We start from the raw sequence: 20368 nt of genomic DNA on the forward strand, positions 1-20368 counted from the left end.
TCTACCCACTGCAATCAACTTATTTGGTTATTTTCTTTTGTTCGAACACGATAAATCGTATGGAAATGTGATTCATTATTTTTGCTTTCCATCGTATCTGAAAACTAACGCATTTTCACGGCTTAAAAACTTTGTCCATTCATCTTCTCCATGGCAAACGAGACGTGACTTATGCGCAAATGTTGTGGCATTTCTTCTTTCTTTTAAATATATTATGCAAAACAGTCTAATAAGCAATGAAAATACTCCTCGGTTTGGTTAAACTCTAACTATTTATGGTTTGGCTTTATAGCCTACGTCGAAACGTTTGCCGTAATGTAGTCCCAAAAGTGCCCTCAGTTTTATTTACACGGAAAACATCGAAATAAAATGTTATCATTTTATCGGATTAGAGAGGGGGAAAATCCTAATAAATAAATAAATAAATACCTCGGAGACAGTGAATGTTGGTCGCTAATAGCTAATTAATAGTCCTAATGATGTTTCTGCAACTTCATGAATACATTACGTTTGCAATCCAAAAAGCTGTAGCCTTTCAGACTCCATTCAAGGGTATTCCAGCATCTGCTCATTTAAGGGCAATTAATCATTTTGATGTATGGTTTAAAATTGACTGCTTTCTGGGGAGCTTTTTGACAAGAATAACAAAGCAATTTGCCAGGAGCCATCTCCTGGACATGTTATTAGCACAGCCTTCATCTTAAACAGTTTTTTTCCCCACCTTCTCCGAATTAGATACCTGCTTTAAAGGGGCCAGCCTCCATTCTCTTAAGCTTCAACACCTTCCTCTGATTCCTCTCAAATCCTTTTATTCATGACAATATCCCGATATTTCTCACGTAAATCTCTGCACAGAAAGTTTTTACCTACTTGCAATGTCAATTCTGTTTTAAATCTCTCTCTCTCTCTCTCTCTCTCAAGCACACGTACATAATATTCTATGTACACACGCACGAACGCACAAACAAGGATGCATGAATGTCAATACACCAGTCTATCTATATACCTTTTTGTTTATATTGTGTTCAGACAGAGAAACACGTGTAATCTGTACAATTGATTAAAAGATTATGGAATTTAAGTAGAAGGCTCTTTTGCCAAATTGATTATTAGTTTAACAAGGTAGTTTTTGATGCAATAATTGATGATGATATTGATGATGAAGATAATGATAATTAGAATCATGATGGCGATTGTTTAGCAATGTTTGTAGGAGTAAAAATAAATGAAATACAAGTAACATTAATATCAGTAATATCAAAGTTAGGATTCAAACTCTCTTACTATGTTTATATTCAGTTATATATTCACAAAAGTATATACTCATTGATTAAATGTCATAACATATAAAACGTTTTTTCCACCTGTGAGATACTGACAAAATGCAATTTTCTTACATAATGACAACTTGTATTAACTCCACACATCTAATATATTTCTCATGTGGCTTCGCTGCCCTCATTGATACTATGCAACACTATTTTTAAAATACATAAATCTAAAGCATCGTAGATCAAAACCATTCAGTTGTCAGCTTGTAGATGAAATGCCATACAACTCTAGATATTTTATTTATGTCAGGACCAGGGGCAATTGTAGGGAAACAATTCTACAGAGTGATATTGCATCCATTTTGTCATAAACTCTCTTGTGGTCCATATTTGACATGTTACAACTCAACAGGGAGCCATGCATCTCAGCTACACTTTGACTTCTTATATGTATGGTTCACATCAGCATGTCACAAGCTTGTGTCGATCAATGCATTATTGATACTTCAAAACTGAGTAAACAGTGTAGCGAGTTTGACAGTAGACCAAGTGTGTGGGTGGAAAGAGAGAGTTTTAAACTGTTGTTATAGTTGTAAACATAGAATTTACTGTCAGATCTGTTCATATATTTACCACATACACAAAAATTAAGTGTATCATAAACCCTTATTAGCGTTGATCTGTAATAAAACTTATTTTACATTTTCAAAATGCTTTCACTTTAGTCAAAATTGTGAAAAGTCTTTGTGAAATATCTCTCATTGAAAATAATGTTTTGATTCATTTTAGTTTACTTCTGTGTGTACTGGACAGGGTCTGGAGAGATACTGTGTGTAGGCAAATGTATGTAAAATCACTGGAAACAGACTTGGCTGTTTGCCCTCTGACACCTCTTTTGCGTATCCTCAAATTCTCCTTTTGCTCATGGGTCCCCCGAATACTGCAGTGATTGTGAGCTTTAGCTGTGACTGGCTGTTTTAAGGATGAGTCAGAGAGGTCTGCATAATTAAGGGCAGCAAACCCAGGGATGTGCTGAGATGATCTGCAGCGAAGCTGAAGATCATTACAGCACCTGCATTGTACTTCTGTCGGTAAATTTGAGTAATGAACGGAAGTCTCACAGTTTGTTTCTCACACAGCCTGATGTGTTTTGTGATAAGCTTGTTTCTCAAAGTTCAAAAGGCAAATTCAAGAAAATATTTTTTGTTTGGTTATTACATATTTTTAGCAACACATATTGTAACTACAAACCTCTCGTTGTTTAACATATATAAAAGAACACACATGCTCAAATTAAGACATAGTTGAGGACAAAGTACACTGCAGTTAGTTTGAACACGGGCTGGAACTGCACAAGTACAATCTATGCTAGTATCTCTGGACTCTTTTAGAACTACAAGTGAGACCTGATTGACGGTCTTCTTCCATAAGGGTTGTAGTTTCCACTCGGTCTAAAACTCCTTTTTTACTCTTTCCCCTGCTCTTCCAGCACTTTCTCCTTCTCTTCACTCTCTCTCTCTTTTCTCTGCTCTCCCTCTCTTTCCCCAATCCCTCTGTCTTTTTCACCCCTTCGGCTCGATCCCCAACACAAGGGGCTCCATTGTACCGGCCTAATCCAGATGCAACACAGCTCTACCAACATAGTGGGATAAAAGCCTCATCAACACACAACGTTATGGGGGCAAATCTTCCCTAATCCCTCGCTTTATCTAAACAAAGCCCCTCGCTGCTAATCCACCGTCAGTTCAAAAATAAAAAAGAGAAAGGAAAAACAAGAGAAGGTGGGGGGGGGGGGGGACTGTGTGGATTTGGGTCAGAACCAAAGCAAAGATCCAAAGGGGTAAGTTCTCCAGAGAAACTAACAACTTCTGACAGGCTTCCACCTCCAGTTGGAAAAAGAAGTGCCGCAAAGCCCTCAAAGAGAACATAAAACAAGGACAGACACGAAGGAAATTGTGTGGCTGCTCAATTTACTGGTGTCCATCCTGAGGTGATGCGAGAGATGCATCACAGCTGATGAGAGGGGAATATTTTTGCATACATTGCAACAACCACCATTCCGACAGCGCGATGTTCAACGCTCAATAGCGAGAGAAGGAATGTTGTAAGTCTGAAGAGTCAGTCAGCACCAGCATCAGCAAAAAGCTCTGCATCACAAGTTTGGCATGTTCCAGCCCCATAATCTGACTCCAGTCATTTAAGCTGCATGTACCGCAGTCAGAGGTGGAAAGTCCAGGAGTCAGAAAGTAAAAGTTCCATCAAGTGTCTCTTCCTCCCATCAACTCAGCCAGCTGATTTCACTAATTAATTCTACCTCCTGGCTGAAGAATTGTGTTAATTAGCAAATCCAGGTGATTGGACCAAAATACTGGGCAGGATTTATTATTTTATTTTCTGAACCAAAATTTCCACCTTGGACTATTACTGATCTCTTCCAGGCTTTCCATGCAGAGAAATGTGGGGCATCAATTAGTTCATCATCTTTAGCCAGATGGTGGACTAACTGTCGCAAAGATGATTCTTCTATATTAAAATTACCCTAGCATGATACATAAATACACATCTGATGTACTTAATGAAAAAAAAAACATCCACTACCAGAAGCGCACACACACAGACTCTGCACCAGCCTCATTATCCTCAGCACTAAGGTTTATGCGAAGGGAAAACCTGATAAATTGTTTACTTGTTGATTTTCAGGATGACTATTGAGCGCGATGCGTGGAGATCAATAATCCAGCCTGCCCCCTGCTGGCCGTCTCTAATGTGCGGTAATTAGGGGGATAAACGGACTGTGGAATCTCATCAGTGACCGGGTGATTAGTGGCTCATTACAGAAGCTTATGCAAGGGGATGGACAGAGGCAGGGAGATACTGGCATTGCTAGACTGATTGTTTTTTCGGGGGGTTATTTCAGCCACTTACAGCCACTGGAGAGGATGTGGGTGGGGGGGTGGGGGTGTTGGGGGGGGCGGGGGTGGGGGGGGTGAGTGGAGCACGTAACTTGCGCACATACTTCAAATAACTGGAGTTGAACCAGCTTTACAATGAAATCACTAAGTACTCTTTGGGCTCTGCAGAGGATCCAAGGTGAATAAAAGAGTTTTCCAAAAGTTTGAGCAGTGCTGTGCACTTTCCATGCTACCATGAAGGAGATTAACAAAGTGAACCACAAGATCTTTCAGGTGGAAGTGAACTAAAGCGCAATCTAACAGCTAAGTAGAACTTTAGCACAAGTGGCCATACCATGCTGATGCACAGTACAGGCACCTGTGTACCCTATTGTGCATTCTCTCTCCTTGTGACATACAGCACGATAAGACAATTGAACAAACTGAAAAGGAATCCAGTCACCCTTTGCCATAAGTTTGACTACTACGAGTTTATGTGAAGAAAGTTTTGGTCACGTACAGGCTAAGTTTCTAGACAGAAGTGTAATGTTCCAGCAAGGCTACTCTGATTGAAGGTATTTCAGGAAGTTTTCATCTTGACAGGGATTGGTTTTCTCAGACAACTGGTGCTACTGAAGGACCAGACGAGCGTGTAGCTTCCTGCAACGTGCACATCAAGTGGCTAGACATTTTTATGTACCATCTGAGTTGTCTGAACATTTGAAAGTTGAGTTGCTCTGGATTTGATCAGGGACCTCAGTAAGCCAGTTTTCCAACTATTTCACTTTAATGATTTTAAGCATTAGCTGGCAAGCTAAGAAATGCTTTATCTACTTCTCATTAACATACATTATTAGCAGGGATTGAACATCAGCCAGCATCGTCTGCAGCGAAATGAATTGAGCAGGTAAAACCTAAACAGGAATGACTTACTGGAGGGGAAATCGTTTTCTTTTGTGTGATTGTGTGTGCTTTTTCCCCTAACAGCCCAGTGTTTCTGTCTCATGAATGGTCAATAAATCACTAAGAGCTATTCAGGCTTAATGAGCTAGGAGTGTCTCTTTCTTTGCCTTCTATCTGTGGATTTTCCTGCCAATATCCATGAGTTGTTTTGTTTTTTAACAAGAAAGTAATCTGTACCAAATAGATTGTCCCATAAGTAAAAAACACAAGAGAGCTGTTCAGCTTTACAGATTCCAGCCAATTATCGGCATATTAATTGAATATATATCTTTGGCTTGTTTAAAAATTGCCATTTAAAAGAGAATGGCTAATTATGATATTACAGGGTATCGTTGCAGGTCCCAGCAGATGCTGTCTGAAGGATGTGTTGGCATAGCAGCTGCATGATAGCAGCACTTCACAACTCCCTATTTATTGATGAGGGCCAAGTGCCATATAAGTCTATGTTCATATTTATTTTATTGTTATTATGCATTTTTCACTTTGTGCTATGTCCTGTTTTTCTAACAATGTGCAAATAAATAAAAAAAGAAACATGCACTAACACACGTACACTCGCCCATACACACACTAACACACACGTTACACTCGCACACACACTAACACACACGTTACACTCGCACACACACACGCACATTCGCACAAATGCGAAGGCACATATGTGCACGCGCTCGCACACGCACACAAGCAAACCCACACACCGCGCAGGCACAGACACACAGCTCCCGACAGATGCTCCCTTTACCGCCGTTGTGGTAGCTTCACCGTGTCCTCGCTTGCCCATGCCGCTAAGGTAACCCCCCAACCCCCCCGTCCCTCCCGCTTCCCTGGGGCGCCCGCCTCTCTCCCCCACCAGCCCCCGGCAGTGAAAGGAGTCTTGCTGGGCCCAACTGGCCATGTAAAGAGGTGGGCAGGTCCCACACAGTGGGGCCAGAACGGCGTGCAGCCCGCCCCCACGCCCACCCCCACCCCCACCCCCGCCCGTGAACGAGCGAGGTTACTCCTGTTATGGTCCCCCCCCCCCACCGCTAATCCCCCAACACCCCCCTACCCCCCACCCCTTCACCTCCCAGCAGGAGAGGAGGCAGCCTGGGGATTAATGGACCTGTTTGTTTACCTATTTGTCCTTAATGATCAATTGATTAGCGGCTTGATTCACGACCACCATGGGGTTATTAAATTTCCATTTTAATTGCGAATGGATTTCCGCCTACCAAACAGGTTTTGGCTTCTTTATTTGTTTTTTTTAACGCGGCATCGACCAGTTAAGAATTACATTAAGTAACAGTACATGCAATACTTAATTATGAAAGGCATAGATACGTAATTATAAATTGAATTTGATGGCGATTACTTAATTGCTCTTATTCCTCCACACCCCGAATGATTGTGAACTCACGTAATTCAACCTGTTTGCTGGTTGTGTTGGGTTTAATGAAGCAGTCTTCTACAATGGTTATTTTCCCGAAACCAAACTTAAATGGTAAACATTCCAGTTGTCACATATTTTCACAGAAGATCTTTGAGAATTAAAGGCTGTGTGAGATTGTAACAAGTCATGAACTTTTTCCAAAACAATTAAATATGAGATGTGGTTAAATATGGGTTGGGGTCATAGATATAAATTTATGCTGATTTTTTTTGTGGCCCGTCCAGTATGGCCCCGCCCATCTAGGCCTGGAGCCACAGGGGAGGGTCCGTATGGCAGGCCATCCTAGATTTCCAGAAATCTATTCCAGTGCAGCACTTTGGTGTGCCTGGACGAGTGTGTGCGTGTGTGCGGGTGTGTATATGCGTATGTGTGTGTGTGTTTGTGTGTGTGTGCGTGCCTGTGTGTGTGTGTGTGTGTGTGTGCGCAGAGTCAGCAGGGGGCTTCCCTATCATCATCACTTAACAAAAACACTGTTTAATCAGACAGCTCTCCGACGCAGAGGGGAGTGACTGGCCTCTCTCAGGGAACAGCGGTGATAATTACCCCTCTCATGAAGATGTCACTCACTCTGTCCAGGCTGCTAAACGGCTCTCCTCTCCCCCTCCTTTCCCTCCTTTCTGTCCCGGGGTCCTTCGAGGAAAGACGGCCGATTCCTGGATGGAAAGAGGCTACTGGGAAGATTACAGCGAAAGATTGCTGGTATGGGATTAATGCTGGGAAAGCGTTCTGGTGAAACTGTGCCTGCTGCAGGAGTAGCTAATTGATGCCAACACAGATGGGTACACTCACAACTGCATGCATGCATGGTGCAATGAGCCTGTTACCAGCCCATGAGAACACCTGCTTAAATATCAGGAAAGGACACATCTATTAATTATTTATCTGAAGCTGATATACAGAGTAGCTTACGCCGTGCATATTTTTCATATTTATACACATTTATATACCTGAAGAATTCAAACAATCCTGCTTCATTGCAGTATCCTTAGAAATGTGGAACAGCTGTGTCCCATACATAGGGTTCAAACTTGCAGCCTTCTGGTTACAAATCCTCTTCTCTACACACTGGGCCACACATCAAAGTTTAGTTATCTCTGGGAACCCTTGAGTTTTTCAGGAAGATTAGTTAAAAAATAAAAGCACTTCAAGTCTAATTTTAGGAATAGACCAACCTGGAGCAAAGGTAAATAAAAAAGAAGGGAGTAAAATTGACTGCCCATAAATCCAGCCCGTCATCTATTCTGTTTGGTCTCTTTGCATTTGAGATTGAACTGTAGTTAAACCCTGAAACATATGCAATTTAGAGCCTCTTACTAACCCAAAAACAACATTCTAAACTACTCTGGGCAAGACTGTTTGAAGAGCAGCTCCTTGCTAAAATTAGCTGCAATATTATTTAAAGCCTCTTAAAGTAATAAACCGATTTTATTCTCTCAAATACTGCTAAACATTGATTTAATGTATAATCACAGTATTATATAGGACATATTATATGAGAGCTTATGGGTCACACAGTGCCCCTATTTTTACATACATTACACAGGCTTTCTCTTAGTGCACGTTACAATCGAACCTTAGGAAAAACCAAGCAAAATTAAGGACAAAATAAAGATGTAGCATCAAAAATAACATGAAGCATAATGTGCCCAGTGTGTAGTCAGGCATTTGCAATGCTGTTACAGGGGTTATTGCATTAGATTTTTGTCTTACCTGTGGGGTTAAGCCATGCAATGAAATGTGCCATTTTCTGTCCCACATGCTGGTTTATAGACTCCATCAACAATTCACTTACAAAATGCCTTTTTCTTTGATCATATTCTTTACACCTCCAGCATGGCACATTTGGAGTCGTCTCATTTTCTTTCACCAGAAAAAAATTCACTTCAGATTGCTTTAGGTTTCAGAAGTAGTTGAATCTCCTCTTCACATGAAAGTACAGGAAACAAACTTTAGTTTACTCTCCAGCCAAAAACTCCTTCAGTGGGAAGCAGCCATATTGGCTTTTCAAAATCAAGTCCCAGTTTCTTCCCCGAATCTCAAAAATGAGGAATGTCTCCCGCCAAGGGGTTTGTGTTGACCCAGGCCAGGCCGTGTCCCTCAGGGAGAGGCGTTAGTCAGTGTTTCGGGTGTCACGCTTCCATTCGGTTGGACGTGTTGCCGGTAAAGCTCTATAAACCCCGTCCTCTTGGGTTATGAAGCTGATCTGATATGTCCTCACCTTCTCCCTCTCCAATACGCCCGCCCGCCCGATCAATGGCGGCAAATTTGCTTTGTTACCACTGTAGCCCCCGCAGCGACCCCACCGCCGCTCACAGCCAAGACTGGCTTGACACGTTTGTCAAGGGCCCCCCTTGACCTCTGACCCCCACTGCCATGACCCCGCTATTGATTTGTACTGTATCTCTGCACTCGATTGGGCCGAGGAAAAATGGGCTAAACGGCGAATCGCAGGTGGACCGGGGGGACTTTCTGAATGGAGGTGATCGATGGGGCAATGATTTGGAACTTGCTTCTGGGAGAAAAAGCCTCTAAGCCTGTAGCCGGAAACTTAAGCAATGACAAAGGGGCTGTAGCCTGAGAGCTTTTCCCACTGTAAGCCCAGGGCTTCAGACTAAGGTAAGCTTCACTCCAATTTTGGCTGGTTTGGGTTTGTAGGTCACCAATCTAAGGGGGTTCACCATTAGATTTTTCTATTTGATTCTCATTTCTTTGGGTAAAGTGAATGTTGTTTGTGTGGTCTCAGGGCCCCATGTCTTTCTAAGTCTTTCGCCAAGTCTGTCAAATTTCTTCTACTTCTATTAAATGTTCAAGGCCATGGCTGTCAACCTATAAATATGGTAGAGAGAACCCTTGATTGTGTCACGGCTGGCAAAAAAAGCTAACATTAGAGCTGCATAATTGGTATTGAGGCCTTTGAAGTTTTAAGCAGCAGTTCACACTATAATGATTCATCATTAGGGCACAGATGGTGTGCTGAATCTCAGTGCAGGTCTGAGCCTAACAGTGGCAGAGCCGTCTTGCATGCTGCATCAGGGTCAGCCCCTCCCTTGTGTTTGCATGGTCACTGGCGGGAATACGGTTCGTCTCGCGCTCCTGACTCTTCCTGAGGAAGGAGAGCCTGGGATATAGCTCTCCTCGGCCTGCGCTATTCGCCTGAGCGTGGACCGAGGAGGCCGATCAGTGTCACACTGCTCTCCCCTGAGCTGATATTCGCCACTGCCATGGCAGATGCACTGTAATGAGGGGGGTGATGTGGGAAACTCAGGGAGAGGACACTTGGGGAAGGAGGAACTTCTGACTTGTGAATGGGCATGTAAGCAGTCACTTTGTTTTACCGATGAGGCAGATCAGAATCAGTCAGGTAGCATCCTACTCCCTTACTCTCTATAAATGTACATACAAATACATATGGATATTTATGCATATGTTTATGCATATGTGTGTATACATAGATATATAAACTGCTATGTATTTTTCTCATGAAGAAGCTACTTAAATGCCAAGGCCCGTTAAATGAGGCCAGGAATAATCTGTTTCCATTTCCGGGGTACACTGCGGTGACACGGATCTATATAATCATTTTAAATTTCCCTCCCCACTCCTTCTGATTATTCTCCTCCTCTGCTACTCGAGAGCCACTGCTGAAACTGATTTGGGCTCCTCAATCTTCCATCACTTACCTGGCCTCTGAAACCTCCAATATCGTATCAGGTGATAATTACATTCATAATTGATTGAGGGCATTTTGCCGGGGTGCGCCACTTCAAAGTTGGCGGATTAAAGGCGCCGTTAAGAACCCCGGGCGCGGCGAGACGGGGTCGGCCCGGCCGCCTTCTTGTTGGCAAATAAAGTGCAGGCGGAAGGGGCTGATCTCTAGATCGCGGAAAATCGGCTCGGGGAAAGTGGCTAGCCGTAAAAAAGAGGACGCGTGAGCCCGGCAGCCAATGGGAGAGGACGCGTGGGGCCGGGAGCCAATGGGGCGGTGAAGGGTGGTGCTTCGTGGGTTAGGCTCTTGGCTGGAGCGCGGGCTGGGCGGCGGGTTTGCTTTAAGTTGAGGAGGCAGATTGAAGGAAGGGCGCTCAGAGAGGCAGTTAATCTGCTTTGCTGGCTGCTCAGAGGGGCCCGAGCAGAAGCTCGCGGATCCCAGGCACCTTCTTCACAGCACGGAACATCAAAAACTTTACATAGGCGCTAATGGGGGCAGGCAGCGCTGTCCGGAAAGTTCCTCAGCATGAGGTATGGAGTCCCTCTGAGACCTGTATGATGATCACCGCTGCGTACTCTAATTCTGCCAGAGGAACTGGCTATGACTTCATTCCCCTGATTTCCCAGCCAATTGTGCACCAGTCATCTCGAGTGGCTCTTTCTGGCTATGGATGGAAAGAAGCTGAAAGTAATCATATAGACGGTTAATTGTATGTTGATCTCAAACTCATTCATGTCATATATGTAGGTGTTTTGGCGCTTATGCAAAAGTCATTAGCTGTTAGAACATTTAAGAAAATTGATGACCAATATTTCAGAGGACCCCATGCAGCAGCTCTGGCTCACCCCTCAGCCAATTCCTGTGTTCAGTTCTGAGTTAATAAACGCATTTATTTAATAAATCCTGGCAGTGGGGGGAATATTATTTTCTTGGTCCCTATTAGGCTCACCACCCTCAGCCCAATACCCAACCCCACCCCACCCGAAACTGAACATGATCCTCTTAACTCTGCCTTATTAAACACTCATCCAAATGACTTGAAAGGCTTGCGCTGGAAATTGAAAAATGCCTGCGTGCGCAAATTGACTTCCTCAAATAAAGTCTGGATCCATTCGCCGAACGGTGCTTTGGTATTAATCATTAGAATATGTGACAAGTGTATCTAAGTCTGCTTGGAGTCAAGAGGAAGGCATCTGAAAAACTGACATGGTGCCTGAAGAAATTTAAAGAGTGGATATTTTATCCCCTCACTTCCCACCCCCACAATAAATTGAATTCCAATTAATATATTTCCACAGATCCTAAATGGCCAGATTCTCCGTTTCTCTGAGCCTTTTATGTCTACAGAGCCCAGCCCACGGTGGTGGTGATGATTACCTGAATCCAACCATCATCCATTCCAACCGTACTATATTAAAAAAAAAAATTCTTGATAATATCCAAAAATATACAAATTTGAATCCTAAATCTAAAAACACTGGTAACGAGAATATCTTAAAGCAGAAATTGGAAAACTGAGAGATTTATATCACTTATTTTGCACATCCCCCATTAAAAACATGGCCATGCTTACCATGCAGGCAGCTGAGAGAGCTGAACAGGAGCTGGCTGTTTCAGAGATATCATCGCTTCCCACCCTGACCACCCCCCTTCTGCCCCCCTACTACCACTCCTTCCCCCCCAAATCCCAACCCTGCCACTCTGGGGGCAGATTAACCCCAATACCCACATTTCCCATAAATTAATTTTCACTTAATGCTTCCTAGAGTGAATTAAACCCACCAATCGTTCCCCGCCGCCCCCTCTTCCTGAGTCTCGGGCGCTCCTAAGCACTTGGGGAGGGGGCCACAGGCACTGGGGAAGGACTCCTGGCACACGTTGGGGAGTTACACATGTGCCCGTGTCCCTGTAGGTTTTGGTCCGGCCAAAAGTTAAGCAAGTGCCCATAACAGCCCAGCACAGAACAGAAAATTGTTTTGGGCAAAAATTACATTGTGTTTACGAGGGATGGAGGAAGAGGCCACTATTTGTATTTGTATCTGTATTTGTTCAACCAAAAAATTATTTGTATTTGCATTCATATAAAAACAGCAAGTGGGAGTGGCGTAAACTGGAAGTGGGTGTGGCTTAACACGGAAGCCATATTAAATGCCAAAGATTCCAGATTTGTATCATTATAATCACTGGCACTGCTATTGTTGAGATATCAGTGCATTAAATGATTATTTTACAATGACGTCAATATCAGTGCAGTTTAACAACAGGTAATTTGCTTTTTAAAGCTGTGTTTAACAATGACCTATATGTTATAGAGCCATAATATGCTTTTAGAACATAGTACACACTAGGCAGTACATACTACATAGTATGTACTACGTAGTATGTACTAAGTAGTGTGTATTCTGTAGTATGTACCAGGTAGTATGCACTAAGTAGTATTTGCTATGTAGTATGTACTTGGTAGCACGTACTAAGTAGTATGGCCTATTTACTGAAGAATCATATTGACGCTTTCATCTGGATGTTTGTGATTCCTATAATAATTCTTCATACATCTGGTGTCTACACTGATAATACAGTACTTCTGCTGACTTTCATAATGAAATAGACTTTGTAAATGTTTTCTGGACAGGAATAACAGTCATTATATTCAGCAAACTGTTAAAGTCAACAGGTCAGTCAGGAAGACTGTGTGAAAGCAAGGCAGGAAATTATAGAAAAAGAGAGGGAGAGGGGGAAGAATGGAGGAACAGGGAAGGGGGGTTATCAGCTCTGATCTTAGACAACCTGATACTTTGAGCTGGTTGTGAGAATGAAGCCCAAGAAATAGTTTTCATGTAGACTCAATGTGCACTTCAGTGCCGACACACTGTTTATAATGTGCCTGAGCCTGCATGTGTTCACTCCACTCTGGTGCTAAGCTTTACTGTGTATAAGTTCTCAAAAGATTATGTTATGTGAGGCATCACTTGTCCTGAACACTTTCACAAGGCGCGTACACTGTGTAGCAGAACGATGTAGATTTAAAAGATATAGATTTTCTCATTCTCAAGTGTATTGTTTGTCCACTGTGTGAATTAGAAATGGCTGTACATTGGTATCGAGTCCAGTCTTGCCTTAAATTTTTCTTTTTTTACATTCCTCATATACATCCTCCTGTTCCTAAGCCCATGTGTAGAGTGTGTTAAGTCCATTATCGGGGCCATGATAGAATGTGACACCTTCACGAAAATACCCACCATGAACTTCCCCTGAGTGCTGGGCCCCTGAGCCCCACTGACAGGCTGTCCTCTTCCTGTGTGTCTCTATCTCACACACACACGTGTGTTGTGTGCGTGCATGCATGCGTGTGTTTGTGTGTGTGTAAATAACAGAAAATATAACAGCAGTGTACACTTCCATTGCAGTACAGGTCAGAGCTGACATAGCAGCTCCTCCATATGAGAGAGAGATCATGTAAACAGATCAAAGGCAAACAGTGGGCTGTGTCAAGGGCTCTCCAGAGTCCGCGTGTGTCCCATTTCCAGGACCTCTCGCACTGCTAAGTCCTTTTCAGCCAGACTTTACGAGCGAAAGGCAGACACCTCAGGAGGGACCCTGACCCTGAGTCCGCCATCGCGACGTCCCCTCGATGAGGTGCCAAAGGAGCACGTCAGCAGGGGGAAAGTGTTTGGGAAAGACGGCTTTACCTCCTCCGGGCAGAGGAACCTTCCCCATGGCACACCGTCCCCTCATCCCCCCCCCTCCTCTTCACAAATCCAGATTTCTTTTTACAAGAGGGTGTCAGTGTTAATATTTACCTTGGGCTCTAGATGAAGTGTGAGGGTCACGCTCTTTCGCCACGTCTATGAGCTGTTCTGTTTGTCTTTCGCCACATTCGTACCCAGGCTGACTAAAAAAAAAAATGTATCTGAGGAAGACTTGTTAGATGTGGGCTCTCTCTCTCACTTTCTCATTCTCTCTTCTTCTTTCTTCCAATTCCAAACCTTCTCTTCTTTCATGCTCATCAGACCGTCAGTATCCAAACCTGCTGGGTAATGACGTCAATGACCCTACACTGGCGAACGCCAAACTAGTTCAAGTTGAGCACAGTGAAGTCTGTGTGTATGCCAAACTCGGGAGTATAAATGCCTCTGTCCTGACTTTGCATTCCATACACAGTCATCTTCACAGCTTGAATTTGAATTTTTTAAAATTTAATAAAACTATTCACTATTAAAATACACTGCTTTTCCTTCAGTTGGATCACGGGAAGATTTTTAAGTACATGGAACATATTTATTTTTTCAGTGTAAGTCAATCTCAAGTTTCTGAAAAATCTGATTAAAAAAATTTCAGCACCAGGATTTACAAACCAATGGCAATTACTTTGTCACCAAAAGTTCACCTTTAACTGATCTCACCTACTTCCTGTACCACAATCAGCTCTCATCTGTGTGAGTGCTCATCAACCAGATGTGCATGAATTATGAAGGTGGCAAACTTGGCATGCAGGCTGCTGAAGCTCACCGACGCTTTGCATATTGATTTATTTGAAAGAATCTTACCACTCCACCGGCAACGCGATCCATCTCCCTCTCCTGCAGCTGTCACTCATACGATCAGCCTCCCCGCCCCGTGAGGACGTGCGGTAAAGGGTGTGAGGGAGAGAGGAGAAGGGAGGTGGGAGCGGGGATTTTCAGAGTAGCCTGGCGCTACCCTAATTCCCGCGCCCGGCTTGCCAGGGCTCAGCCGCGCGGGCGGCTCAGATATTCAGATTTCGCGTGGCTGCAATGTGGGCACGGAGATATTCAGAGCGGGCCCCGCCCTCCCCCTCATTCACGGGCACGGGGAATCCTCCGGATGCCGTTAGAAAGGGATTAAGTTAGCCGCGGAGCGCTAAGCTCCTTAGAAAGGTATCTCGGTGCCTCTCGGCGTCCTGGTCAGAGAGGGACACGCCGGGCCACAAGTCAGGGAGTCCTCAGAGGGAAGTGGGGAGGAGCAGCAGACTGGACTTCCAGAGCAGGGACGCATCACAATGGGCCTGCATTACGGTCCTGACCGACTCAGAAAACCCCTCCCCCTGCCTAATCATGGTCCATGAACAGTTTCTAGGGACTAGAACACTTTCCTAGTGTTGCAGTTGCAGTTAGAATATTTAGTAATCTAGAAGATAATTCATCTAGATTACATTTTTTTTGTATATGTATATATTTTGAATGGAACGTATATATACAGTGTGTGTGTGTGTGTGTGTGTGTGTGTGTGCAATATACATTTTTCCTATTTATGCTTGCATAACTAAATGTATTCTGTAAAACAATTAACCCAGGGAGATTGATTAGTTGGCCGTGTATTCCCTTTGAAGGCACAGCAGAAGAGGATGCTTTTGTGCTCGTTACAGGGAAGGGTTTTGGCTGGCCATCAGTGCCCTTGACTCTGAGAGGTGAAACGCAGGCTCCACATTCGCTGCTTAAGTGTTAAAACGCGTCTCTCCGTGCTGCTGGGATGTTCTCGGCAGTGTTTGCCCTCCATAGCATATCTGTGCGTCCTCTCACCCTCTGCCCATTTAGGGGCCAGATGTAACCACCTGGCCTGCATTCCCCTGACCTCCAGCCAGGGGGCAGTGGTAGGACACCTCGCGTGGCCAGGGCCATTCTGTCCCATCTGGGTGGTGAGGTCACCATCCAGCCGAGCTCTCCCCAAATTGCTTATGCTGTCAGTCAGGGGCAAAATCCATCCAAATACAATTGTACCTCCAGCTGAGTTCAATTGAACACAGTTCTGGACAGGGACCCAGAACAAGCAACACAATGCCCTATATTGCATTTTATATATACATATGTAAGTTTTTTTAGCAATAGCTTCACTCATTCTCATAAGAGTTTAACTTAGTTTAGCTCTGTGTGTGAATTTGAGATGTGACCTTTGTTCCAGAAGTCAGTGGGCAAATAAGGCCAGCATGAGCCTGTATGACCAGTCCAGTGCAGTGGCTCAAAGTGCACGGGCTCCCTCTCAGATCCTGACCCCTGAGCTCACTGAATCATCTGTAATGCACTGGATTTTGAGGAATAATGGGCTCCACCTCCTTTATCCAAATGGCCAGAGCACAGGGCTTAGCCTCTAAACAAGAAGACACTATAGAAGGCCAGAGAGGAGGCAAACAGGGCAGCTGAACCATTGACACATTCCTCTGAGCTGCAGGGTTCTTCAATCCTGCAGCTCTTCCTCCAGCTGAAAGGTCTTTTTGGAACATCAAACCATACACTCCCAATGCCAAATGCCACACACACACACACACACACACACACACATTCAGCTTCAATTAAATAATAAAATTTAACAATAAAATGAAATCAAATCATGATCAAATAAATGAATCAAATAAATTTCTACCACTGTGTCTCAATATAGCCTACTTTGTTAAATATTTACTTCCATCCTCACACACAAGGACACTGGAGGACAGTCAACACTGGAAGATGTAAAAAGTGATTTTGCTTTTGTGTGTACAATGACCGTGAAATGTAAGCTGTTACCTCAATTTTAACAATAATTTGCCCAACAAAACCCACCACAAACAATAAACAGGAATATTTCGTCCTGGGTAGAATTTTCACCATTTGACTTAGACAGACAGAGTCAATGGAGCTTATGGCCCCGTTAAAAACAGATTTGGTCTCCACTGAGGCACAGGGGGGGAAAAGCAGAAAAATCCCTTACACACACTTTTAGTTGATTAACAGCAATGATGACTTTGTTAAACTAAAAATCAAATCACTTATTCAGCTTTACGCCTGCAGTGGAAAAGCCTTATCTGGTCAATGCAAAGGCTGCTAGCTCTCAGGAAGGGATAACAGCGCGCGTTCTGGGAATAGAGGTGGCTGCCAATTGTTGTAATGGCTTCTAATTCCAAATTAATTCAGTCTAAATGAACTGTCAGGAGAAGATTGATTTGTTGGAGCTGCTGTCTTGATGAGGGCTGTCTAGGGGGGTGGGCCGATCAGCCGGTGAGGCCTGGTCACTCCCACACAGCCTGGGGCTTTATTTCAAGGGCAGGGCCCAGTTCTGAGCACCAGCTGTTGGGCTGACTGGTGCGTGGAAAAGCACAGGGGGGGGGGATTGAATGAAGGTAAGGGAGAATTCACATCCACAGAGGCAGCAGGTTATATGAGGGTGAAGTTCTACTAGAATCTAAAAAAAAGTCCTTGATATGAAATTGAACGGAGGGAAAATGCATGCATAACATTGTATTTCTGTTATGTAGCTGTAAGCCTGTATTGTAATGTGATTTACACCCTCTTTAGAAATATAGCTGTTAACCTACATGCTGTTTTTTGGCAGTTGCACACTTCTACCAAGAGGATTTTAAGCATCGTATATATGGCTCATTTGACAACATAACTAATTTCCAATATGACTCCATACAACTTCAGATCACATATACTGTATCAGACAACCTTATAAATATACAGAATAAAGTGTACGTGTATGAATATAATCCTTTATAATTAGTTTGTACATTATATACAATACAGTTGCTCTCAATCCAGCAGTGTTCTTGGTATAATGGATATTTCAGATGTTTTGTTTCTGCAGTATATGATCAAAAAAATGTTCAGATGTGTCACATGCCTGTATCACTGCACAACAATATTCAGCTTATTACAACACACAACTACTAAACCTGACTGTTCACATTGAAGATTTGAATTGGTACTGAAATTAATAAATTTCAAACAAGAAAAAAAGGCTCATCAAATAGCCTACATCTTCTATACTCTAGAGTTGATGATTTTCTGTGCTATTAGACATTCCAATCTCAAACAATTTCACTTTTGTTAAAATAATATAGGAATGTTTTGGATAATGTTTTCATTTGAATTGAAAATAAGAAGTGAAACCCACTGGTGACTCCATACACTGTATCACTTAGGGTAAGTTCTGAACCATAAGAATGAGATACTATGCCCTTTTAAGGTACTGTTTGATGTTCAAATCACTTTTCTTTAATGGGGTGGCATAAAATATTGGATACACTTCTCAAATGGAAATGGAATTGGATCTGCTGTTATTAATTTGCATCCTCCTGAAAATATCAATATGAAATGCCAAACCACTTAACCTCATTATCGTATTTAATATCATATTAATTTATTTATTTACTGAGCTCTCAATTTTATGGAGTGGAATTTTATGCTCTCAGATATTTCTCAAAACATTAATATATGGCCCATATTTCACAATGTATACTGAAAAGCTACTTATCATGCAAAGAAAATGATGGGGGGAAAAAAACAGGCGACACACACCAACCCTGCCTACAGTATGAATATGGAAAAATCAAACACCGAATGAATAATATCTTGAATATATTTCATTGGGAAACTCGCTGTACTCGGTTATTTTTATTTATCATATTGATTATTGGTATTTCAAACATATTTAAATAAATAAAATACTTATTTTCATGAAAAAATAAATAAATAAAATGTTTTGCAGAGGCTTTTCTGCCACAAGTGTATTCTGCCATGCTTTGCCAGATAGTTTGCGCTGAATAAGGACACACATCGGTAAAATTAGAAAACAATATTGCAGCCTGCCCCCGAAAGGTATCCTACAGCATCTTAGGTCTTAACTCTTCTGAAAAGTCTTCTTAAGTCCTGGATAAACATTGGGCATTAGACCCAGTGTGGGCTCCACTTGATGGCCTCTAATCTCTATTAACCCCATACTCTGGGCAAAACATGAACAGATGAACGCTGTGCTCAGCGAAGCAGAGAAACATGTTTTCACACCAGCAGATTATACTAGATTTTCTCACCTTCAACAACATACATTTTCCATGTGCATGGAGGCAAGGGATCACAATATTTTTCCATTTTGTGACATGTTTATATTAGGGAATCTACATTAATACTGATTTAGTAGTCGACGAGTTGCAGGCAGAAGAATGAGTCGATTTTCCTTTGACTCTTATTTGGCTTAGACTACTTTTCTGTGAAAGATAAGGACATTTAATGACTAATTTGAATAGGAATTAAACTGCCAAATCTATCTATGTAATAACAGCAATAGCTAACAGTTCACTTCTTAACTAACACATTAGCCATTTTCTGGCTAGCAGGTATATAAATGATAGCTCGCTAGCTAACGCTAGCTAATAGCAAGGTTATCACAAAGCTCTGAAAAAAAAAAAAAAACTTTTGCAACGTTTAACATTACTACTGGTGCAAGCAAAGAGAAATGTTTTATACAAGTAGCTGGCTTGGTTTAATCGGACATTACATCAGTGATTTGTTTTACTTAGTGTAATAAATTAAAAGTAGCTCACTAGATCTTCCGTTGGTTTCGGTTGTTTATTTGTAGAGTCACTAGCCTACTTCCACCTGTTGTTGGGCTAGAATATTGAAGCTGGGTATTTGTTATTTAAAAATTGGGGGGGGGGGGGGGCTTTACTAGTGCGCGGTTCAGTTTTAAAATATTTAATTCCTTCAACGTTCTCAACGCATTTTACCCACTGCTAGCGATCGAGCGGTAAATCGCTTCAGTAACATTAACTTCACCGTGAGTACACAAATACACAAATATATCACATTAGCTACAAGGCACACATAACAACACTTTCATAACTTAGTTAATTACGGTCGCCAATTACTTTTCTCACCTGAAAATACACATGAAACAACCCGGCAGAAATGTGTATACCGTCCGCCATGTTGCACATTATAAACTGGCTGTGTTGTATATGCCAGGACCTCTAGGTGGTGCCCGATGCGCGCCGGTCCATTAATCAATTAACTGCGATGCCTATAATAATAAATGTTCCCGACCTAATACTGAATAAAATGTATCCATATGCCTGATTACTCATGCAACAAAATGATTATAACAAATATATTACATGGGGGGTATCCTGTTTCCCAATACAATAACTCATGGTTCCCACACTCATTCTAGGCTGGCTTTCTAGCACTAGTACAAATTTTAAAAGAAGAAAAATAATTAAAATGCGGAACATTGAGAAAAGTGGAAAGTGTATTGTAGAGTGATTGTTTTCCCACAATGATTTTCACTCTGTATTAATCTTCCCTGAGTATTTTTCTCCATTTGTATTTCTTCCAAG

At 42.5% G+C, this 20368-nt stretch overlaps 1 protein-coding gene across 2 annotated transcripts in view; it reads right to left on the bottom strand.

The window, feature by feature from the left end:
• The window catches only part of dmbx1a (diencephalon/mesencephalon homeobox 1a), a 33129-nt gene extending 13179 nt beyond the window's left edge, over positions 1-19950 (bottom strand). Inside the window, exons 1-2 of one of the 2 annotated variants that reach the window (XM_064338103.1) lie at positions 19910-19950; positions 7101-7210 (exon numbers count right to left, since the gene is read on the bottom strand). In XM_064338103.1, the coding sequence (XP_064194173.1) occupies positions 7101-7109 (9 nt within the window). In that variant the 5' untranslated portion in view covers positions 7110-7210; positions 19910-19950. Of the gene's footprint in view, positions 1-7100; positions 7211-8267; positions 8921-19909 lie in introns of those variants that run through there. The other variant, XM_064338102.1, reaches the window with a different exon arrangement.
• Positions 19951-20368: the final 418 nt, after the last annotated feature.

This window comes from Anguilla rostrata, chromosome 6, assembly GCF_018555375.3.
Source record: "Anguilla rostrata isolate EN2019 chromosome 6, ASM1855537v3, whole genome shotgun sequence".
NCBI classification, from domain to species: domain Eukaryota; kingdom Metazoa; phylum Chordata; class Actinopteri; order Anguilliformes; family Anguillidae; genus Anguilla; species Anguilla rostrata.